The sequence below is a fragment of the Guyanagaster necrorhizus genome (assembly GCF_019112545.1).
Source record: "Guyanagaster necrorhizus MCA 3950 unplaced genomic scaffold BT62scaffold_48, whole genome shotgun sequence".
Taxonomy (NCBI): domain Eukaryota; kingdom Fungi; phylum Basidiomycota; class Agaricomycetes; order Agaricales; family Physalacriaceae; genus Guyanagaster; species Guyanagaster necrorhizus.
Genome location: NW_025064927.1, coordinates 155963 through 172738, shown reverse-complemented (window position 1 = coordinate 172738; position 16776 = coordinate 155963). Strand labels below are relative to the sequence as shown.

The 16776-nt window shown below is 48.0% G+C and overlaps 7 protein-coding genes across 7 annotated transcripts; 6 read left to right on the top strand and 1 right to left on the bottom strand.

The window, feature by feature from the left end:
- Positions 1 to 118: 118 nt before the first annotated feature.
- BT62DRAFT_923951 (uncharacterized protein) lies at positions 119 to 1407 on the top strand (the record flags this gene model as incomplete). The annotated part of the gene is made up of 3 exons (XM_043184564.1): positions 119 to 326; positions 389 to 632; positions 684 to 1407. 3 exons carry the CDS (start codon positions 119 to 121, stop codon positions 1405 to 1407), a joined length of 1176 nt encoding a protein of 391 aa, XP_043034022.1.
- A 1282-nt stretch (positions 1408 to 2689) lies between these two features.
- Positions 2690 to 3749, bottom strand: BT62DRAFT_937921 (uncharacterized protein). Its single transcript, XM_043187428.1, has 4 exons — positions 3625 to 3749; positions 3369 to 3572; positions 3094 to 3322; positions 2690 to 3041 (listed from the first exon to the last, which is right to left on the bottom strand). The coding sequence occupies exons 1-4, from the start codon at positions 3653 to 3655 to the stop codon at positions 2816 to 2818; spliced, it is 690 nt and encodes a 229-aa protein (XP_043034021.1). The 5' UTR covers positions 3656 to 3749; the 3' UTR covers positions 2690 to 2815.
- Positions 3750 to 4549: 800 nt separating this feature from the next.
- On the top strand, positions 4550 to 5967 carry BT62DRAFT_937919 (uncharacterized protein). Its single transcript, XM_043187427.1, has 4 exons — positions 4550 to 4640; positions 4710 to 4794; positions 4849 to 5080; positions 5137 to 5967. Exons 1-4 carry the CDS (start codon positions 4583 to 4585, stop codon positions 5551 to 5553), a joined length of 792 nt encoding a protein of 263 aa, XP_043034020.1. The 5' UTR covers positions 4550 to 4582; the 3' UTR covers positions 5554 to 5967.
- Positions 5968 to 9283: 3316 nt separating this feature from the next.
- On the top strand, positions 9284 to 10110 carry BT62DRAFT_1012598 (uncharacterized protein; the record flags this gene model as incomplete). The annotated part of the gene is made up of 4 exons (XM_043177950.1): positions 9284 to 9395; positions 9448 to 9730; positions 9857 to 9983; positions 10036 to 10110. The coding sequence occupies 4 exons, from the start codon at positions 9284 to 9286 to the stop codon at positions 10108 to 10110; spliced, it is 597 nt and encodes a 198-aa protein (XP_043034019.1).
- A 273-nt stretch (positions 10111 to 10383) lies between these two features.
- BT62DRAFT_956850 (Sm-like ribonucleoprotein) lies at positions 10384 to 11116 on the top strand. The gene is made up of 3 exons (XM_043188392.1): positions 10384 to 10576; positions 10635 to 10748; positions 10798 to 11116. The coding sequence occupies exons 1-3, from the start codon at positions 10417 to 10419 to the stop codon at positions 10827 to 10829; spliced, it is 306 nt and encodes a 101-aa protein (XP_043034018.1). The 5' UTR covers positions 10384 to 10416; the 3' UTR covers positions 10830 to 11116.
- A 30-nt stretch (positions 11117 to 11146) lies between these two features.
- Positions 11147 to 12401, top strand: BT62DRAFT_937916 (UPF0016-domain-containing protein). The gene is made up of 4 exons (XM_043187426.1): positions 11147 to 11210; positions 11267 to 11907; positions 11958 to 12063; positions 12113 to 12401. Exons 2-4 carry the CDS (start codon positions 11296 to 11298, stop codon positions 12211 to 12213), a joined length of 819 nt encoding a protein of 272 aa, XP_043034017.1. The 5' UTR covers positions 11147 to 11210; positions 11267 to 11295; the 3' UTR covers positions 12214 to 12401.
- Positions 12402 to 12584: 183 nt separating this feature from the next.
- On the top strand, positions 12585 to 16699 carry BT62DRAFT_910398 (uncharacterized protein; the record flags this gene model as incomplete). The annotated part of the gene is made up of 16 exons (XM_043183790.1): positions 12585 to 12861; positions 12972 to 13059; positions 13107 to 13374; positions 13432 to 14577; positions 14632 to 14935; positions 14989 to 15039; positions 15090 to 15111; positions 15161 to 15268; positions 15314 to 15458; positions 15510 to 15584; positions 15639 to 15679; positions 15727 to 15943; positions 15993 to 16051; positions 16105 to 16235; positions 16288 to 16465; positions 16516 to 16699. 16 exons carry the CDS (start codon positions 12585 to 12587, stop codon positions 16697 to 16699), a joined length of 3294 nt encoding a protein of 1097 aa, XP_043034016.1.
- Between the last annotated feature and the right edge of the window lie 77 nt (positions 16700 to 16776).

Genomic DNA, 16776 nt, shown 5'->3' with positions numbered 1-16776 from the left:
CCTGTCCTAGGGCGCATCGGCTAAACTTGTTACAGCACCGCCTAACCTCCCTTTTCTTCCAAACCCTTTCGTCCTGGCAAGGTCCCTTTGACCCTTTTCACCTTTGCCAGTCTTCGTGATGAAGTGCTCGTCTTTCTTGTCCTTTTCTCTCTGTTTATCTCTTTCATGGGCCCTCACGAATATAACGATCGATGATACTGACATCAGCATGATTAACTACCAAGGAACCTGGGATAATAGCAGCAGCCATACGTCCTCGTTGGACTACGGGGGTAGCCATACATTGAGCAGTGAAAGCTCAGCTTCTGCTACCTTCACATTTACAGGTGCATCACGCTAGTGCCTAATTTTTTCGTCGAGTTCTGACGCGTCTTCTCCCTTTCAAAAGGTGTCGCTGTATATTATCTTTCCCCTTTGTGGCCGTACTGGGTCAACTCAACGATTACGATAGACGGTGGGGATGAGACTACCCTCAACCTCACGGATCCCGTCGCTTCAACGACCGAAGCTGGCGGTTCAGAATCATCGCCGTATGCTGTACGGTGGGGCAAGACTGGGCTGTCAAACTCTTCGCATCAAGTCGTTGTCTCGATGGCGCCGTCAGGTAACTGGATAGTCGTGGATGGATTTATGTGAGCGTACTTGCAGCTTTTTGCCTGAGCCTGTGCTCACCATTCTGATAGTTACACTGTCGATAACGGTTCCGAGACTGCCACGTCTTCTTCTGCTTCCGCTTCTTCTTCCGCTTCTGCTTCTGCAGCAGCAACCAGTAGCTCTGTCAGTGGCAACAGTTCGGGAACCAATGTCTTGGGTATCGCCCTCGGTGCTGCACTTGGTGCCGTCACCCTGTTGGCAGCCATCGGTATCTTCTTCTTCTGTTATCGACGGCGGCAAAACACATCCAACACTCAGGCTACGCTCGACAAGCCATGGGATGATATCGGAGCACAAACATTATCCACTCCATTCTCTCCACCCGCACCGTCTTCAGACTTCAGGTACTCGCACGTCTCTACCAGCAGTGTCAGCGGATTCCTTCCATCTCTTCCCGTGACAGCGGCGTCTTCCACGTTCCCACTAATGGCCGCTGCGAATTCCTCCTACAAAGGACATGCCGGCAGTGGATCCGTCTCTAGCGCGGTGGTGCCGTCTTCACATCCATTGATGGTAGCCAATCCCGGTCATGAGAGCACCCCTTTCACTCCCTATCACGAGTCGCTGTATGCATCATCAACGGGCGATGTCAATTTTGCAGGATTAGGCACTGGAATGGCCACAGAACCTGTTGCCGGTAGCAGTACAATGTCGATGTCCTCGTCGCCGTCACAGCGCTACGCAGATGAGAAGAGAGCGCAGAGCAGGGTCGTTGCGGAAAAGCTGCCTCCACCTGCATATTCTGAAAATTAGGATTGATGCCCTCCCACTGTTTTTCTTCGCCACCACCAGCCACGAACCCATGTTTTACTTCGTGTTCTTCGGGTACCCGCGCTGTCGTACAGCTGTTTATTTTATTTTTTTGGGGTGATTCATTGTCAAAGTGGCTTTCACGTTCATGCCCATTATTTGCATTCATTTATTTGTACGGACATAACTATACCGCACTAAACTATTTATTTGGCATTCGGTACACTCGTCAATTTATGTCACTTATAGAACATTATGATGACGATGATCCGAATTGGTGACCCGCAACACGCCTCGTTTAATGGGCTAATATAGTGCTCTACTATGTACATGTATACTGCTACTCCTTGTAATACAGTTTTACTGTTCAAATATATGGAATGTGTAGCTCTCGGGTAAAATTCAACGTTGCTTCTTGGACTTGTGGAACACAAGAAGAAATGGTGATCCTCATGGATGAAAGCAATTCCTCTACGGAATGATGATTTTCCAGATGCAAAGAGGTATGACAGGCCCAAATCCTTCCTTATGACAGCCCACATCAGAGTCTTGGCCATTAAGTCGGTACACAAGGCTGAGAGAAACGAACATGCACCGCTTCAGGCACCCTTCACCAGTTGAGAAGATACGCCGCCGTCGATGCACCAATCATTTTGTTCTTGAGGGTATAACTACCTATTTTCCTGACATCGCGCCTGCAAAAAAAGTGTTGGGTTCTTTGGCGCATAACCACGCAAGGCTATACTGAATTGGATACTTTAGCATCATCGATACCAGACCAAGCGATCGCCCCGATGTACAAAAGATGAGAGTCGTCATTGCACCCAAGATCTTCCCGGCATTGTTCTTTGCAAAAATAACCAATGGCATCTGCCACATACGCTACGCGAAGCAACGATCGCACTCTCTTAGGGGTCTAGATACGTACTGAGGAGCAAGAGGTGGCATTCTGGCTCGTCGTAGCGAAAACTGGGAGGAGTAAGAATCCACAATTCTGCAAAACTAGCTCAGAAGACAAGACTTCGTAGTGAAGATGGCTACTCACCTGAAATTACAAGGGTAAGGGTAATCGAGCCCTGACAAGTTCTTGTGTATTGGAATGACAGTCCGCATACTATCCAGACTAGAAGAGAGGGATCGGCATCTCAAAACGGCCGTTTTCTATAAAACCATGACGATGCAAAGATAGGCTCGTGACCGGGACACGCACAAAAAGATGTATATAGAGTATGCACGAGGATCGTTGACAACGATTAAGGAATCACACAAAGACAGACCAAGATACGAGGCAAGTATGATGAGTTGGGCTACATTTATAGTACAACGTGTATCTGTTGAATATGTATGAGTAAAAGAGATGGAAAGATAGACGGAAATATTACAATACATGAAAGGTTTGCATTGAACATGGCTATATTGATCGGGATGAAGAGGAAGTGTCTAATGCAGGTCTTTTTTCAGAGCCTCCGTCGATATCACGACATGCTGCAGGTCCCGCCTTGCCCCCCCATCCAAACATACCACCGAGATTGGACCTTAACGTGTCATATACGGCGAGATGAGGAGAAGGTTCGATCGAATTGATGGAATGAATGTGAATCAAGCCGGACAGTGGTGAAAACGTGTATGTCGAGTGCCTAGCTGGGATATCAACCACGCGTCACAGCAGGCGAAGTGGAAGCGGCTCACACATCCCACACGCCCTCGCTCCCACTGACTCTCGCTATTCCATTTACGCGAAACAGGACGGTAAGGCGTTTGTCGCGACTCTTCTCGACTTGACTAGAGGGTTCGGCGTCAGACAAGCTGGCGCGCGAACCGTCAACGGAGAACTTTTGCAAAGTGAGCTGGAGATCCGAGTATAATGCACTGAGCGTGTGTCGAACGAAGGCCGACGAAGCGAGGTAGAGAGGAAGACCTAAGAAGAATTGGCATATATTAAGTTGGGCTGCACGGCGACGAACCTTCTATATGAAGAGTCTGTGGAAAGGGCGAAGGCAGCTGCACCGGTGGAGTGTACGACAGCCGTATCTTTGGACTGTATATATGCTGCATCCCCAAGAGTACAGAGGACGAATTCAGCTGTCCTGTGGCCTCGTCGATAGACGTGACGAGTCCAGTCTTGAAGAAATCTGGCAAAGTCTGGTGGATAATGTCGATGGCACGACCTGTTCTGAAGGTAGCATCAGTGTCGGCTACAGACGAGTGCAGGCGACGCACCTGTCCGCAAATCCCATTCGTGGTCAGACATTTCTTCCTTCTGGGGTTGCGGCCCAGGACTAGAATCTGGCGGCGAAGCTTGTCGAAGGCCTAGTTCCGTCGACGCATTACGAATCTGAGAAACGAATACTGGACGTTGGAAAAGAAAGAGTCTTGATGGTGCAACAAGTCTCAATGACATGTATTAGGTGGAATGAGAGAAATGAAGAGGGTGCGTGGAATTTCTGCATTACGTAATTTCTCCCGGTGTTCCGTTGCTTCCACCCGGTCGAAACAACAGCTGTCAACTTGGATATTATAATGATTTTGCCCACTTTTTTGAATTTTAACCAACTTGGCACCGCTCTACTAACGCTTTACGTGGAACGCCGCCAGCCCCCCCGAATGACGGAACAAGCCACAGAATAGCAGAATAGTGTATTGACGCTCAGCACCCTCTCCAGAATTACCAGCAATTAATCCCTTTTTTTTTTGCTTCTACGCCACAGTTCATCATGCAAAGAGATATCATGATGTAGGAGGTTCAACGTTTATACCCCTTGATGATGATACATAGCCGCGTCATCTCCAGTTCAAACAGCCCCCTTAAAGTCACTATTGTAAACGATGAATATCAAGTCCAGGTACCCGCAGATTATTGTGCATACAGTAGCCTACAGTTTTCAGCCGTCTTTCTAAAAATCAGAAAAAGGCCTGAATAAAACGGCGCAGGACACCAATTTTATGTGCTCGAATCGCCGAATTTGACGTGCTCCGCGATTGATCTTGGCGTTGAGCGAATATCGCAATGGCGTCGCCTAGTCAACGGCCCGTAACATGACCAAGTCGGGAAATTGCCGAGCAGACCTCTGGCACTTTCTGGGCAACAAAAATTCTCACCCATCAAGGTTTCTTCCTTACCACCACCACGTTCACTTGTCTTTCTTTTTTTCCCTCCCGTTCTTTACAAATAATAGCCATGTTCTCTTCCAAGGCGCTCTCGTTCGCCATCGTCGCCCTTCCTTTTGTTGCACGGTGTGAGTTGATTTTCATGCTCAATTTGATGTTCGTCTTGAATGCTGATCCTTTTTTGCCTTGCAAAATAGCTGTCGTTGCTCAATGTACCCGCAACTATACCATCCAGGATGGTGATATTTGTGACAGCATTTCTGCGGCAAACAATGTCTCTACGTGAGCTCCTCACTCCCTAGTCATCGATCTCCGGGCTGACATCGCCGTATTCAGATACCAGCTGGCCACGATCAACGCAGGCTACATCAACAGCGCGTGTTCAAATCTTGAAATCGGTGCAAACATCTGCCTTGGTTATTCAGGCGAAGATTGTACAGAGACATATGTCGTCGAAGCTGACGATACATGTGAGGGCATCACGACCAAGTTCACCGTCGATGAGGCGACGTTTTACAACAACAACCCCAACATCAATGACCAATGTACTAACATTTACATTGGCGAGGTGATTTGTCTTTTACCCACGATGTCACCTCGTTTTAACGGACCCAATTACACCAGGTTCTTTGTGTGGCCTCTACGATTGCAGTTCCTCCTGCAGGATCGTCCGTCGCGGCTACAGCCATCCCGTCCACCGCCACTGCCGCGATGTCCGCCTCGACTTCATCCACAGTTTCTACCGCAACACCCATTACGCCTTCTACCATCACTCCCGTTACATCTTCTACCATCACTCCCGTTACATCTTCTACCATCACTCCCGTTACATCTTCTACCATCACTCCTGTTACATCTTCTACCGTAATCCCTGTTACAACTTCTGCTGCTGTTGCTCCCGTTACAACTCTAACTTACGCGACAACCTCTTCCTCAACGGCGGCTTCTGCTGCATCTTCCGCCGCTTCCACTGACGGTGGGGATGACGGTGATGACGATGACGGCGACGACGACGACCTCCCCTGGTGCGATGAGCTCTAATTCCGATCCGTCTTCGTGTTTTCCGAGGCATGATTTGCGGGTCGTCTCATCGCCTCATGTCATAACCATTGTTACCACCACCCTGCACTATACCACTTTCTTCACTTGTCTTGCTCTTCATCAGTTGTTTTGTAACTTTTGACAAGGTCTTCAATTTACTACTGGTGACTGGGTCCAGCGGTCCCAGAAAAAGTTGTACTTCATGATTAGCTAAAATGCACTTTGAGAATGTTTACAGCTAAAAGCGGTACCGGAGGCGCCGATCGAAAGTTTCCGAAGACTTCCGCACTGGATCAGCTATATCTCCCACAATTCTTCACAGAGGATTGAGGAGAATCTGATATGAGAATTCTTGTTTTGTACTGCTCGAGGGCATGGCGTACTCAGATTATAATTGATGCAAGTTTCAAATAGGTTCTTGAGTTAGGCGCTCTCTTGACTCTCAAGATCTCTGAGGCTGCATGTTCAAAGGTACGATCGGATGCCTAACATCTATGCGCTCGTAGGCTTCAACGTTACTTTGTCGTGACGGGGGCTAAAGTACATGGATGTCCGCAACATTTCATTTAATTTAAGTACCGACACTAGGAGAGCGCAACAATTTTTCCTTGCCTATGATTTAAACGGGCTTAGGTTTGGCGTCACCGGGTAACTAATATTGCTCACTCAGCAATGATGATGGAGGGAGGCGGGAAGAGAAGAGAAGAACGTTCACTAATACGTCGCCTGACCATTCCGCTCTAAGGAAGACTACCGCACGCGTTCCAAATTTACGTCATTGCGCGCCTCGTCCCTTCGTCCCCGAGGTCCGATTGTGATAACTTTGCGAATTTAGTGATTATTCCGGTTGGGGGATATCAAGTGGAAAGTGCAATATAACTTCGAGAGCTGAGCTTCGCGTCGATTGGTGATGATACATGCAATGGACAGTACTTGATACAGAGCCATTGAACTGTAGTTGAACAAGGAGGACTGGTGAGACGAAGGCATCCAACTCAATATAGAATATGTATCGAAAATGTTCCGAGAAGACATGAGTTAGCATCCACCACTGGCGGATGTCCCTAAATTGACGGAAACAGCCACGAAGAGAATGTCCAGTCCTATACCATCCCAGTTGCCCTCAACTACCGACAAGCGACTTGACGAAGATGAACAGGACGTCTGGGTGACAATAACCGCAGAGTCGGTCTTCCTTCGGGCTAGGCGCTGTCGGGAGTGAGGGGTTGTAGGAGTAGCCGTAGAAGTCAACATCCATCTAAGATGAAATCCAGAATAGACCGTGGCCCTGAACTTATGTAGAGCCTAAGGGGAGGAAAGAAAGCACCTGGAGCTTTGCAGGGTTTCTTTCAGTCTTTTTATACCGCGGGAGACATACGCCGAAACGATATTTACCGATTCTGTAGGGATATAATCTTATAGTCCAAGTTCAGCCCTGCTGCTCCCAGGGACGACATAGAAAATTTGATATACGACATGGAATGAAGCGACCAGAATCCGAACAGCACGGTGTTTACAGCAGCCAAATATCCCAGAAAAGACCAAAAAAGCACGCGAAATACAAAGGAAAACATGGTTTCTGGCTAGGGTGAGAGAGCTGTGACTCGGATCGTGTACCTTGAGATGAGCTATCCACGGAGGTTTAGATAAGCTCATCTCCGCTAACATGATGATGGCTTCCAGGCTACAAGAGGTCCTGTGGTTCGAGAAGAGCACCAAGAGAACAACCGAGCGTGGTTCTCGCGAGTCCGAGGCAAAAGAATGCAAGGCCTTAATAATGCAGGTTTCATAGGCGTAGGCCATGAGCGCCTCACCACAGTTCGCGTGATTGACGCGCCCAACTTGATAATATCAGCGATCAAATCCGAGAGAAGGGATGAGTGCTCACCTACGGATATGCTTTTATACCACGAGGACCATGGCCGTTCAAAGACGTGATGCACCATCCTCAAGACGACATTGGGATGGTTGACAAAGACTCAGCATTGAGATCCCGGTTTCAGATTAGGGTTCACGGTAAATACGTATTTTTTTTAATATCATCAACCCCATTTTCTGGTAGCAGCAGCAGTCGACGATAAAAGACCATATGGATATACCTCTTTCAACCCTTGAATAAGCGACTGCTGATCCGCCAGAGGGATTCTTCCCGAAGGGGGCTGTTAATCGAAAGATGTCAGCCAATGTGGAGAGATGTACGAAGCGACAGGAAATACTCACTCGAATCCATCTCTCGGTCTGCCCTGGCAGGTGTGTAGACCAAGGAAGACAAAAGAGGGATATTTTATCCGATATTCGGGAAAGCACGTACAATGCGGATGGATTATGGACGCTGGAAACACCTCAGGAAGACCAAGAACGGCGGACGAACAATGCGTACCGAGGTCACGTAAGTATAAATTCGCTGCTTGCCGTGTATAAGGTCCTTGAGACTTCCCAGTACCGTGGAAGTATGATGAGTACATGAAGCCCTATCGCGGACGCAGACGATATCCCCCCCCTGGATATCTCGTACCAGGAAGCGTATCTTGGGTGTTCAGATGCCTGACACTATTACCGCCGCCGCCGCGATGACGGGTCTTGTTATTCCAATGAGACTGATCATCGAGCCCATGTCCTAGGACCACTTATCGCCAGAGACAGCAGTCGGAATTTCTTGACTGTAGTCACATATATAGAAACGATACCAACGCAGAACCCATGATGGCAGGACCTTCTGGTAGGGTATAGGACTGTGATTAATTTGGTAGAGCGTTACGAATGCATACTCACGAGAAATCATAAGATCAGGCATGATATCATCTTCGAGTGGCGTATATCTTACGAACAAGGACAGGGCTGCAAACCGCGGGGCAGTAGGCCAGAGAGGAAGTACAACAATAGGGTACGATGAAGGCGGACATCGCTTGTGGCCGGTGTACCCATGGATACATCGATTACCCAAGATTGTCCAACAAAACGTAAATGTCAGAGCCGTTATACCATTGAAAGACAACTCGGCGTATCATGATATCTTGATTATGGATCATCGTCCATCGCAGATTTACAACAACAGATGGTTGATGGATCGATCTATGTGTTCGTACGTTGACGAACATAGTAGGATGTATGTCAAGGTACCCGAATGAAAAGCTGTAGACAATGATGTCATCATGATTTCATAGGAATGATTTGTTACTCACTAACTGTTTTCGGGGAGGACAAACGTCATGGTGCACCCATTTTTTTTTTTACCACATCATCAACTGGACAGATGCTTTGACGGAGAGTTGCATGGAATCGAACAAAATTGCACAGACTTGTCAGGCTGCATAGATGTAGGCAAGTAGCTCAATGATACACTTGTGGTATATTGGGGCATACTGTTCCTATCAGTAGAAAGAGATTTTGTCTTCATAGTGGACGTGAGCCTTCGCCGCGACATCAGATTGAGCTTAGTGCTGAGGCCGAGGGCTTACTCAAGTTGAAGACCTGACAAATTGTCAGTCACTTAACAACAGCTAGAAGGATATATAACAACAGTGCGCTTTAATCGCATTGTACAAGTATTTTCCGGTGGTGGAACTTGGAAAAAGGAGACCGTCACACAGATGTGATATGATACATCACATGTCTGTTACAGTTTTCGCGACGCGCCTTCACGTGATAACAGACAATAAAATACATTCTCTGGAATTTGGCCATCCCCTTTATGATTCTCTCTGCTGACGTTTCTACACTCTGGCGCCGAATGGCTCGAATTATGGTGAAGCGTGTCAAGTATGTCAACGGGATTCCTTGCGCCAACTTAGACGAGCTTCTAGCGATCTTCGAGAAGGATAAACGGTTGCCGTCCGTAATGTGTCGAAGGGCATGGTGCAAGGCTAGGAAGCTTGACTGCGCATTTATCAACAGGTGGTAGTGGTGGAGAAGAAGACCTGCAGCCAGAAATCGTGGAGGAAGACGAGGAAATAGAAGTCGAAAGCGAGGAAGAAGACATCCGGGCGGTCGAACCCCCTGCTCCAGCAACACCTCTTCTGAGCAACCGCAGGATCATCTCTCCCGAGCCCGACTCGTTCGACATTCCTTCATCACTTCTGGTTCGAGGAGGCGATAAGTCGTCTTCTCGCGCCCTTCAAAACTCATTGCCTCACAGTAAAGACGCATATATCTCTGCTCAGAAATTACCGCTACGAATGTCAGCGCAACACTGCTGTGCTTGCTTCTTACAACCAAGCCGTCACTTCTTTTCCGAATTCTACAGCTCAAGTTTTTTATCCTTGGCTACACGGCGTTCCCTACGCTGGATCTGATATGACGCGAGCTTTTTACATGTCAATGTTTCTATGGCTTTTGCGTCGAATCCTCCATTTGTCTTTCATCCCCCTGCTTTCCCGTACAACGCGAATCCGTCTCCATACACTCTCTTATGCCTCAGATGTCTGGCGCAGGTATGCTTATCGACGGCAATGCATTTGTGCAGCGTGGATTTTCCTACTACAGCCTGCGCTCGAAGACTCGAGTCGAGTCTACCGTGCTGATATGGACTCGTCTCGATCTCTTCATTGGAACTTGTAACCTATGCTTTGATGAATGTTTCTGAATTGCTGCATCTACGCATAGAAACGGGTGAGAGATTGTACCATAAAGGTGATGCGTTTCCTCGTGCTATGTCTTCAGGTCTGTCTCACACCCTGACTCAGATATCCGTTGCTTATATGCAGAATATGGTATTAGTATAGTATACAATATTGTTGAACCGGTGCCTCCCTGCTGCGGATGGAACGCTTTGAGCATGATCTTTACTTGGGCCGAACATTGCCATAACAGGGTGAAGACCAAACAACAAACAATATTTGTCTTGCCCTCTGACCTTCAAATCCAATGGATGGTGCAGAGTCGTCTCCTCCTCCACCGCCGCCTGGAGAACAATCACCACCACCGGTACCACCACCGACTCACACCGGATCTCCTACTGAATTTCTGAAAGGCGTCGTAGGGAAACGAGTGATTGTCCGGCTAACATCTGGAGTCGATTACCGCGGTGGGTCGCATCTCTTGGCCTTGCGGTGTTATTTCTGATCAATTTTCTCCCACTGCAGGTGTTCTGTCGTGTCTAGATGGATACATGAATATTGCACTGGAGCAGACGGAGGAGCACGCTAACGGACGCGTGACAAATCGCTACGGGGATGCTTTTATTCGAGGGAACAACGGTAAGTGTCTGTTCATGTTTCCTGGATGTGCTTTTTGATTGTCTGGTAGTCCTGTATATCTCTGCTGCGGAAGTGCTGTAATGCACACGAGAAGGAACCACGTTGACTGAACTCGTTAATTTGGCTGCCGACGAAATTCCGGATATGTAGATGCTGCAGTTGTCTGTCGACGAGACATGTTACCATTTTCATGACTAGCTACGGTACCTACGTTGGCTTTGCCAAGAGTAAATGTTCATGTTTCTTCGCCGAGGAGTGTGCTGGATGTTGTGTAATTTTTTTTGGGCCGATGTCACGCCTAAAAAAATATGTAGGCATGGTAGAAAACAGTTGTAGAATACTCGAAAACACGACGTTGCCGATTGGCCCGGTAGTAGAAAATCAGTAACCCTAACCCCATGTGGTAAGCTCTGGCCTCTTTCACTTGCGTAAAGACGCAGCCGCAGCTGCAGCTTCGACGAGGTTGGCTTTATATTTTGATGCATTTTCTGTTGCTCATGGACAATCAAACTTAAAAGGCTGCTTCTTCTCTTCTTTCTCTACTGCCATGTCGGAGAGCACCAACGCAGCAGAAGGATGCCTCCAGGTTGCAATCCAATCCTTCGTCATGATCATCGTCTCGGAAATTGGAGACAAAACCTTCTTCATTGCTGCTATTCTCGCCATGCGCCATCCACGGCTCGTCGTTTTCGCAGGTGCATTTGGCTCCCTCGTCGTCATGTCCATCCTCTCCGCCGCAATGGGCCACGTCTTACCCCATCTAATCCCAAAACGCTGGACACAAATAGCCGCAGGCGTGCTGTTTCTAGTATTCGGCACCAAAATGTTTATGGAAGCGAGGAGAATGAAATCGGGAGGCGAGAAGGTCAGTGAAGAGATGCGGGAAGCTGAGGAGGAGATTGAGGACGATGAGGCTGCTCATGATGGGACGGGCACGACGCTTGCAGATGGACATGTAATACCTTTGGAGGAGATGGAGGCTGGCGGCAGGGTGGCCTCCACGTCACGGCCGCCAAAACGGTCGGCACTGGTCGAGGGAGCCCGGAATTTCTGCAGTTTCTTTCTCGGCCCTGTGTTCGTACAGGCGTTTGCCCTGACATTCCTTGGCGAATGGGGAGATCGCAGTCAAATTGCGACGATTGCATTGGGCGCAGCACATGTATGTTCCATTTTACATTCTACGTTGCAGAACTGATATGTTCTTGATAGAATGTATGGCTTGTTGCTTTGGGAACTGTTATCGGTCACTCTTGCTGCACCGCTCTCGCTGTTGTTGGTGGTCGATACGTATCGAATAAATTATCTGTGAAGCACAGTATGTGGATCTCTTTCATTGCGTTTCTTGGCTTAATGGTGCTATGCAGTTACGCTCGGCGGGGCGTGTCTGTTCCTACTGTTCGGTGTCATTTACCTATATGAATCCTTATTTATGCCTACAGATACACTGTTGCATTCTGAGCAATAGAATGCATGTATTATATTTGACGCGGTGATTTGTGGGTTAGCTCTCGACAAATAACGTCAAGGTTATTGGCAGTACGCGTTTCAACTGGGAAACATTTCTTCTACGAGTCTGTCGTGATAAGTCTCTTTCCACGATAATTGGTTGGGATATGGAGGAGACTACTACTATCATGAGGCGTACATTTTTGGAAATGCATTTCCAATTTTAGTTCCCCCACAATGAATCATCGGAACGATCATGTCCGGTTTTCCACTTCCTTCCTATCGACGTCCATCCTCATTTTGCTATGACAAGGTATCCTTGATCCATTTACAACCAGCTAGCTGTCCTCCGAAGTACCTCCTTTCCGTCTTATGGAGTCGCCTACGGACATGCCCCGTTCAAGAGGCAGAGACCTACGGATAAAAATTGAGCCAGAACACCTAGGCGAGGCCGATTCTTCACCTTCATGTTTGGAAAAAGCGCCAGTCGAGAAGAAGCAGGAAAAGAAGCAGTTCGAGTTCAATCTACCTTCCAATCTGCAATGGATTCCGGCCAATTGGAACTGGCCCAAAGTCAAGCCTGTAATTCGATGTGCAGTAGCTGCATGGATCTCAACGGTTCTGTTCGTTCTTCCGGCGGTGGAAAGATTCATGGGACAAGTAAGTTGTTCATATCTCCTTTCTAGCATGTCTCTGAATTCCTTCCAGGCCAACTTTCTCATCCTCATCTGCAAGTTCTTCCTTCTGGCATCATGCATTAACTTATCGCGCACTCAGCTGCTTTCATGTCGCCTCCCAGTGACCCATTCATGGCCGTCCTCGAACGGGAGATACTAATCATCACTTTAGTTTCAACATCCTGGGCGTAAGCTTTGCCATCTATCTTCTTTCCCCTGACCATAATATTTACAGCTGGTCATGTCTTGGTATCAAGCTAGCAAGCTTAGCTCGCGCTAAGATCATTCCGAATGCTACATTTGCAAGTGCGGTTACAGGGCAGTATATCGAAGCTGCTCCTACCGTCATTATTGCCGTTTTTATCTTCTTCGGCAGTGTATTCTTCCTCTATATCCGTGTACGTCAAGGTCCGGGTCCTTACCTCTTTGCATGCATCCTCTCCTGCATATGCCTTGATATCACCCTGACCACCAGCGTTCTGTTTCCATACCCCTATTACCGAGTAAGTCCGTCCGTTTAGTCACTTTGCGAGCTGACTGCAATTATCAATCCTGTGTAGATTGGCCAAGCCGTCCTTATCCCATTGGCCTTCCACTCTTGCATTGCGTTGCTCACATCCATCGTCGTGTTTCCACAGACGGTATCCGCCCAATTCACAACCCGTCTGCAAGGTGTCCTTACCCCCCTGATCAAATCACTGGAACTTCACCGTTCGCTAAAGGATCTTCCTCCTAATTCCCCAGAGTTCGCGTCTGCATCACAGTCTATTAAAGCTGCCGTCAACCAAGCTGAAGGCGGTCTAATTCCCCTCGCCGTATCTGCCCGTCTGCTCCCCAGTGATCTCATTTATGCTCGGTTTGCTCCCACCGATTTCAAGGCCTTACAGGCCATCGCGAGACGGATGGCGGTCCGAGCTAATGGACTTACCATCTACTTCTCTTTAATCGACCCAATGCGAGAAAGATTTCCAGCAACGCCAGGCCCATCCCGGCCTGGTACTCCCGGGACTATGACACCCGTGCGTCCATCGAGACAATCATCGCCTGAACGAGGCAGTCGCGAAACAGATACAGAAGATGGTGCGGAGCCGATTACAGAACCCGGAACACCCACAGGGTCTATTTTCACTCGACGAAGTCCCGATCCTAGCAGAACACACTCTCGTTCTCGCTCCCATCATCACCATCATCACGGTTTCCATAATTTGCTGCGCGACTCACTTCTACATCTTACGCTGCCCAGGGTACAGAAGAATGAGCAAGCTGTAGGAGTATTCGAATCTCACAGGTACATGGACCTTGAAGCGACCTTATTTCACGATCCTGCAACCGATGCCTACACCCAGCGAACGACTGAACTGCTTTTGCAAAGCGCGGATGAGTTACTTGATGGGTGTCGGGGAGCCGTGACAGCAGTGTCTGATTGGCTGGGCACCGTGCGCCGGGGTCGATTGGCGTTCTGGGTCGGCAAGAGTGAGAAGAAAAGAAGAAAGGAAGTGAAACTAGAAGAGCTTCAACAATTGAGAGACTCTCTGGGCGCGTCTCTTGAGTTGTACCAGTCGAAAAAAAGGCATGCGGTTCTAGAACCATTCCGTCCTGTCTTTGAAGGGAATGGGGAGCAAGAGGTACCCTCGCATCGATACTTGTTCCACTGTTATGTGTATCAGTATCATTTAATGCGATTTTCGACGCAAATAGTAGAAATGGTGAGTGAATATCTCACTGTATACATCCCGCTTATCGTTTGTGAACGGATGTAGCTCGACGAAATTATCCGCCTTGAAAAAGCGCGCCCGGAAAATCGTATCTGGACACCCGTTCAGAAAATCTTCAGCTGGAGTAACTGGAACTTGTCCGATGTCCACGATGATGAAGAAGATCCTGAAACCGTGCAAGGACTGGAGCCGGCTATCATGAATGACCTTGGTATAGCGCGGAAGCGGGATCCCGATCGACTACCGCCTCATAATGCTTTTGAATGGGCGATCAATAAGATTTATGGGTTTGTAACGGGTCTGGGAGGCGGAAATGTACTCTATGCCATAAAGGCTGGTATTTTTACGAGTGAGTTGTATGAAATTGATCTCACAGGCGCATATACTGATGGGATCTCGCAGTTATTTTATGTTTACCGGGGTTCTTGACTTCTTCTGCGCAATTTGCTTATTGTAGGGCTCTTTCATCTATTCTACGACCTATCTGACAAATGGCCTTCTAGCTAACAGATTTGTCTGGGGGGTGTATGTGATTTTGCCTGAACCGTCCATCTCGCTCTGATTGTTTCTCCAGTATCATGGGGCAGGTAACCCTGGCACGCTTCAGAGGAGATACAACATTTGGCCTGGTTGCGCGTATAATCAGTACTTTCTTTGGTGGATTAGCAGGGGCCGTTATCTGGTAAGTCAGTCACAGGCTGTTTGCATATGGATGCCGATCTATCAGGTACATATCGACTGGTAACGGGCATGGTAATGCCTACGGGCTGGCCGCAGTACTAGGATTTTGTTTTCCTTTCTTCTTCTACGCGAGGCTGTATTGGCCCGTCCCGCCAATGACGAATATCATCTTCTTTGTTACTACGATGTTGGTACGCAGCCGTGCAGCTTTGTTGACAGCCTTGTTTTGACCTTGGTGATAGGTCGTGGGATATTCGTACCAAGATACAGTTCTCTTACTTCCTGCCAATCCTGGATACGGTATTAATGTTGCATGGGTTTGTTTTGATTTCTTGTTCCTTTAATACGCTTTGTTTCATTGCAAATTTTAGCGCCGATTTGTGCTCGTTACAGCCGGCGTTACAGCGGCCTTGTAAGTCTTCTTTTCTTGCATGAGACGAGGTCTTCTAATGTCCATAGCTTGTTTTCCTTTCTTCCTCCATCAACGACCATCCGCCGGTACCAGCGGACGACACTGGCGACGACTTCTTCGGAACTCGGAGCTATCTATTGCTGTATAGTCTCCTATGCCAGTACACGGAGATATGCAGATAGCCAACAGGTTATAACGAGCTTGATTGCTATCCGGAGCAAGTTAAACAGATCAGCTGTTCTAAAGACCAACGTCATCTATGAAGTACGTGTACATGCTCAAAATTAAGGCAATCCTTATCGATGTCGCTTAGTATTCTTTGAGGGGCCGGTGGCCGGCGCAGAGGTATCACAAGATTCTGGAGTTACAACTGTAAGCCCATAAGGTTTTGTATGTTGGCTTTCAGTTGACTCTCAGGTCTGTAGACAGACTGCTTACTGCCTTTCGCATCTAATGTCGGTCATTTCGCACATGGATCCTGCCTGGACACGGGCGTTCTTGGCTCGGACACGGTTCCTGGACCCCAATTTCCAGGGCGACGTGTTAGCTGTTATTAGTGCGTTCCCTCGAGTATCGTTGTTACACTGTCTTATAATGTGATGATATAGGCATGATAGCTACGTCGCTCTGTACAGGAGAGCCTTTGCCCCAGATTACGCCCTGTCCGTTATTAGATCGGTTCATGCTGAAGTTCCACGGCTTCAGTGTAATACACAAAGAAGCTGAAGAGGACTTTGGCTTGCCGAGAACGCTTACAATGGAGACCCTGCAAAACGAGCAGTACCTGTGAGTCTCGTGTTGATCTAAACTGATTGGAACTGAGTTGTAGCGGTCAGGATGTTTTCGGTAGGGGTGTCGACGGCTTTTGGCATTGTGTCGAGGTTGGATAGGTTGATGGTGGCTGTAAAGGAAATCGTGGGAGAGCAATATCATGTTCATGGGGTAAGCACGATGCTTATGAAGTCTGGTGTTGAAATGGGGTCAAGGACCAACACCCTGCAAATGAGATCACCGGTATGAAATTGTAATAATTTTTTATCAATGGATATACATGCACCAATCATGTTGCTCCGATCGATTGTCATCGACAAGGCAAC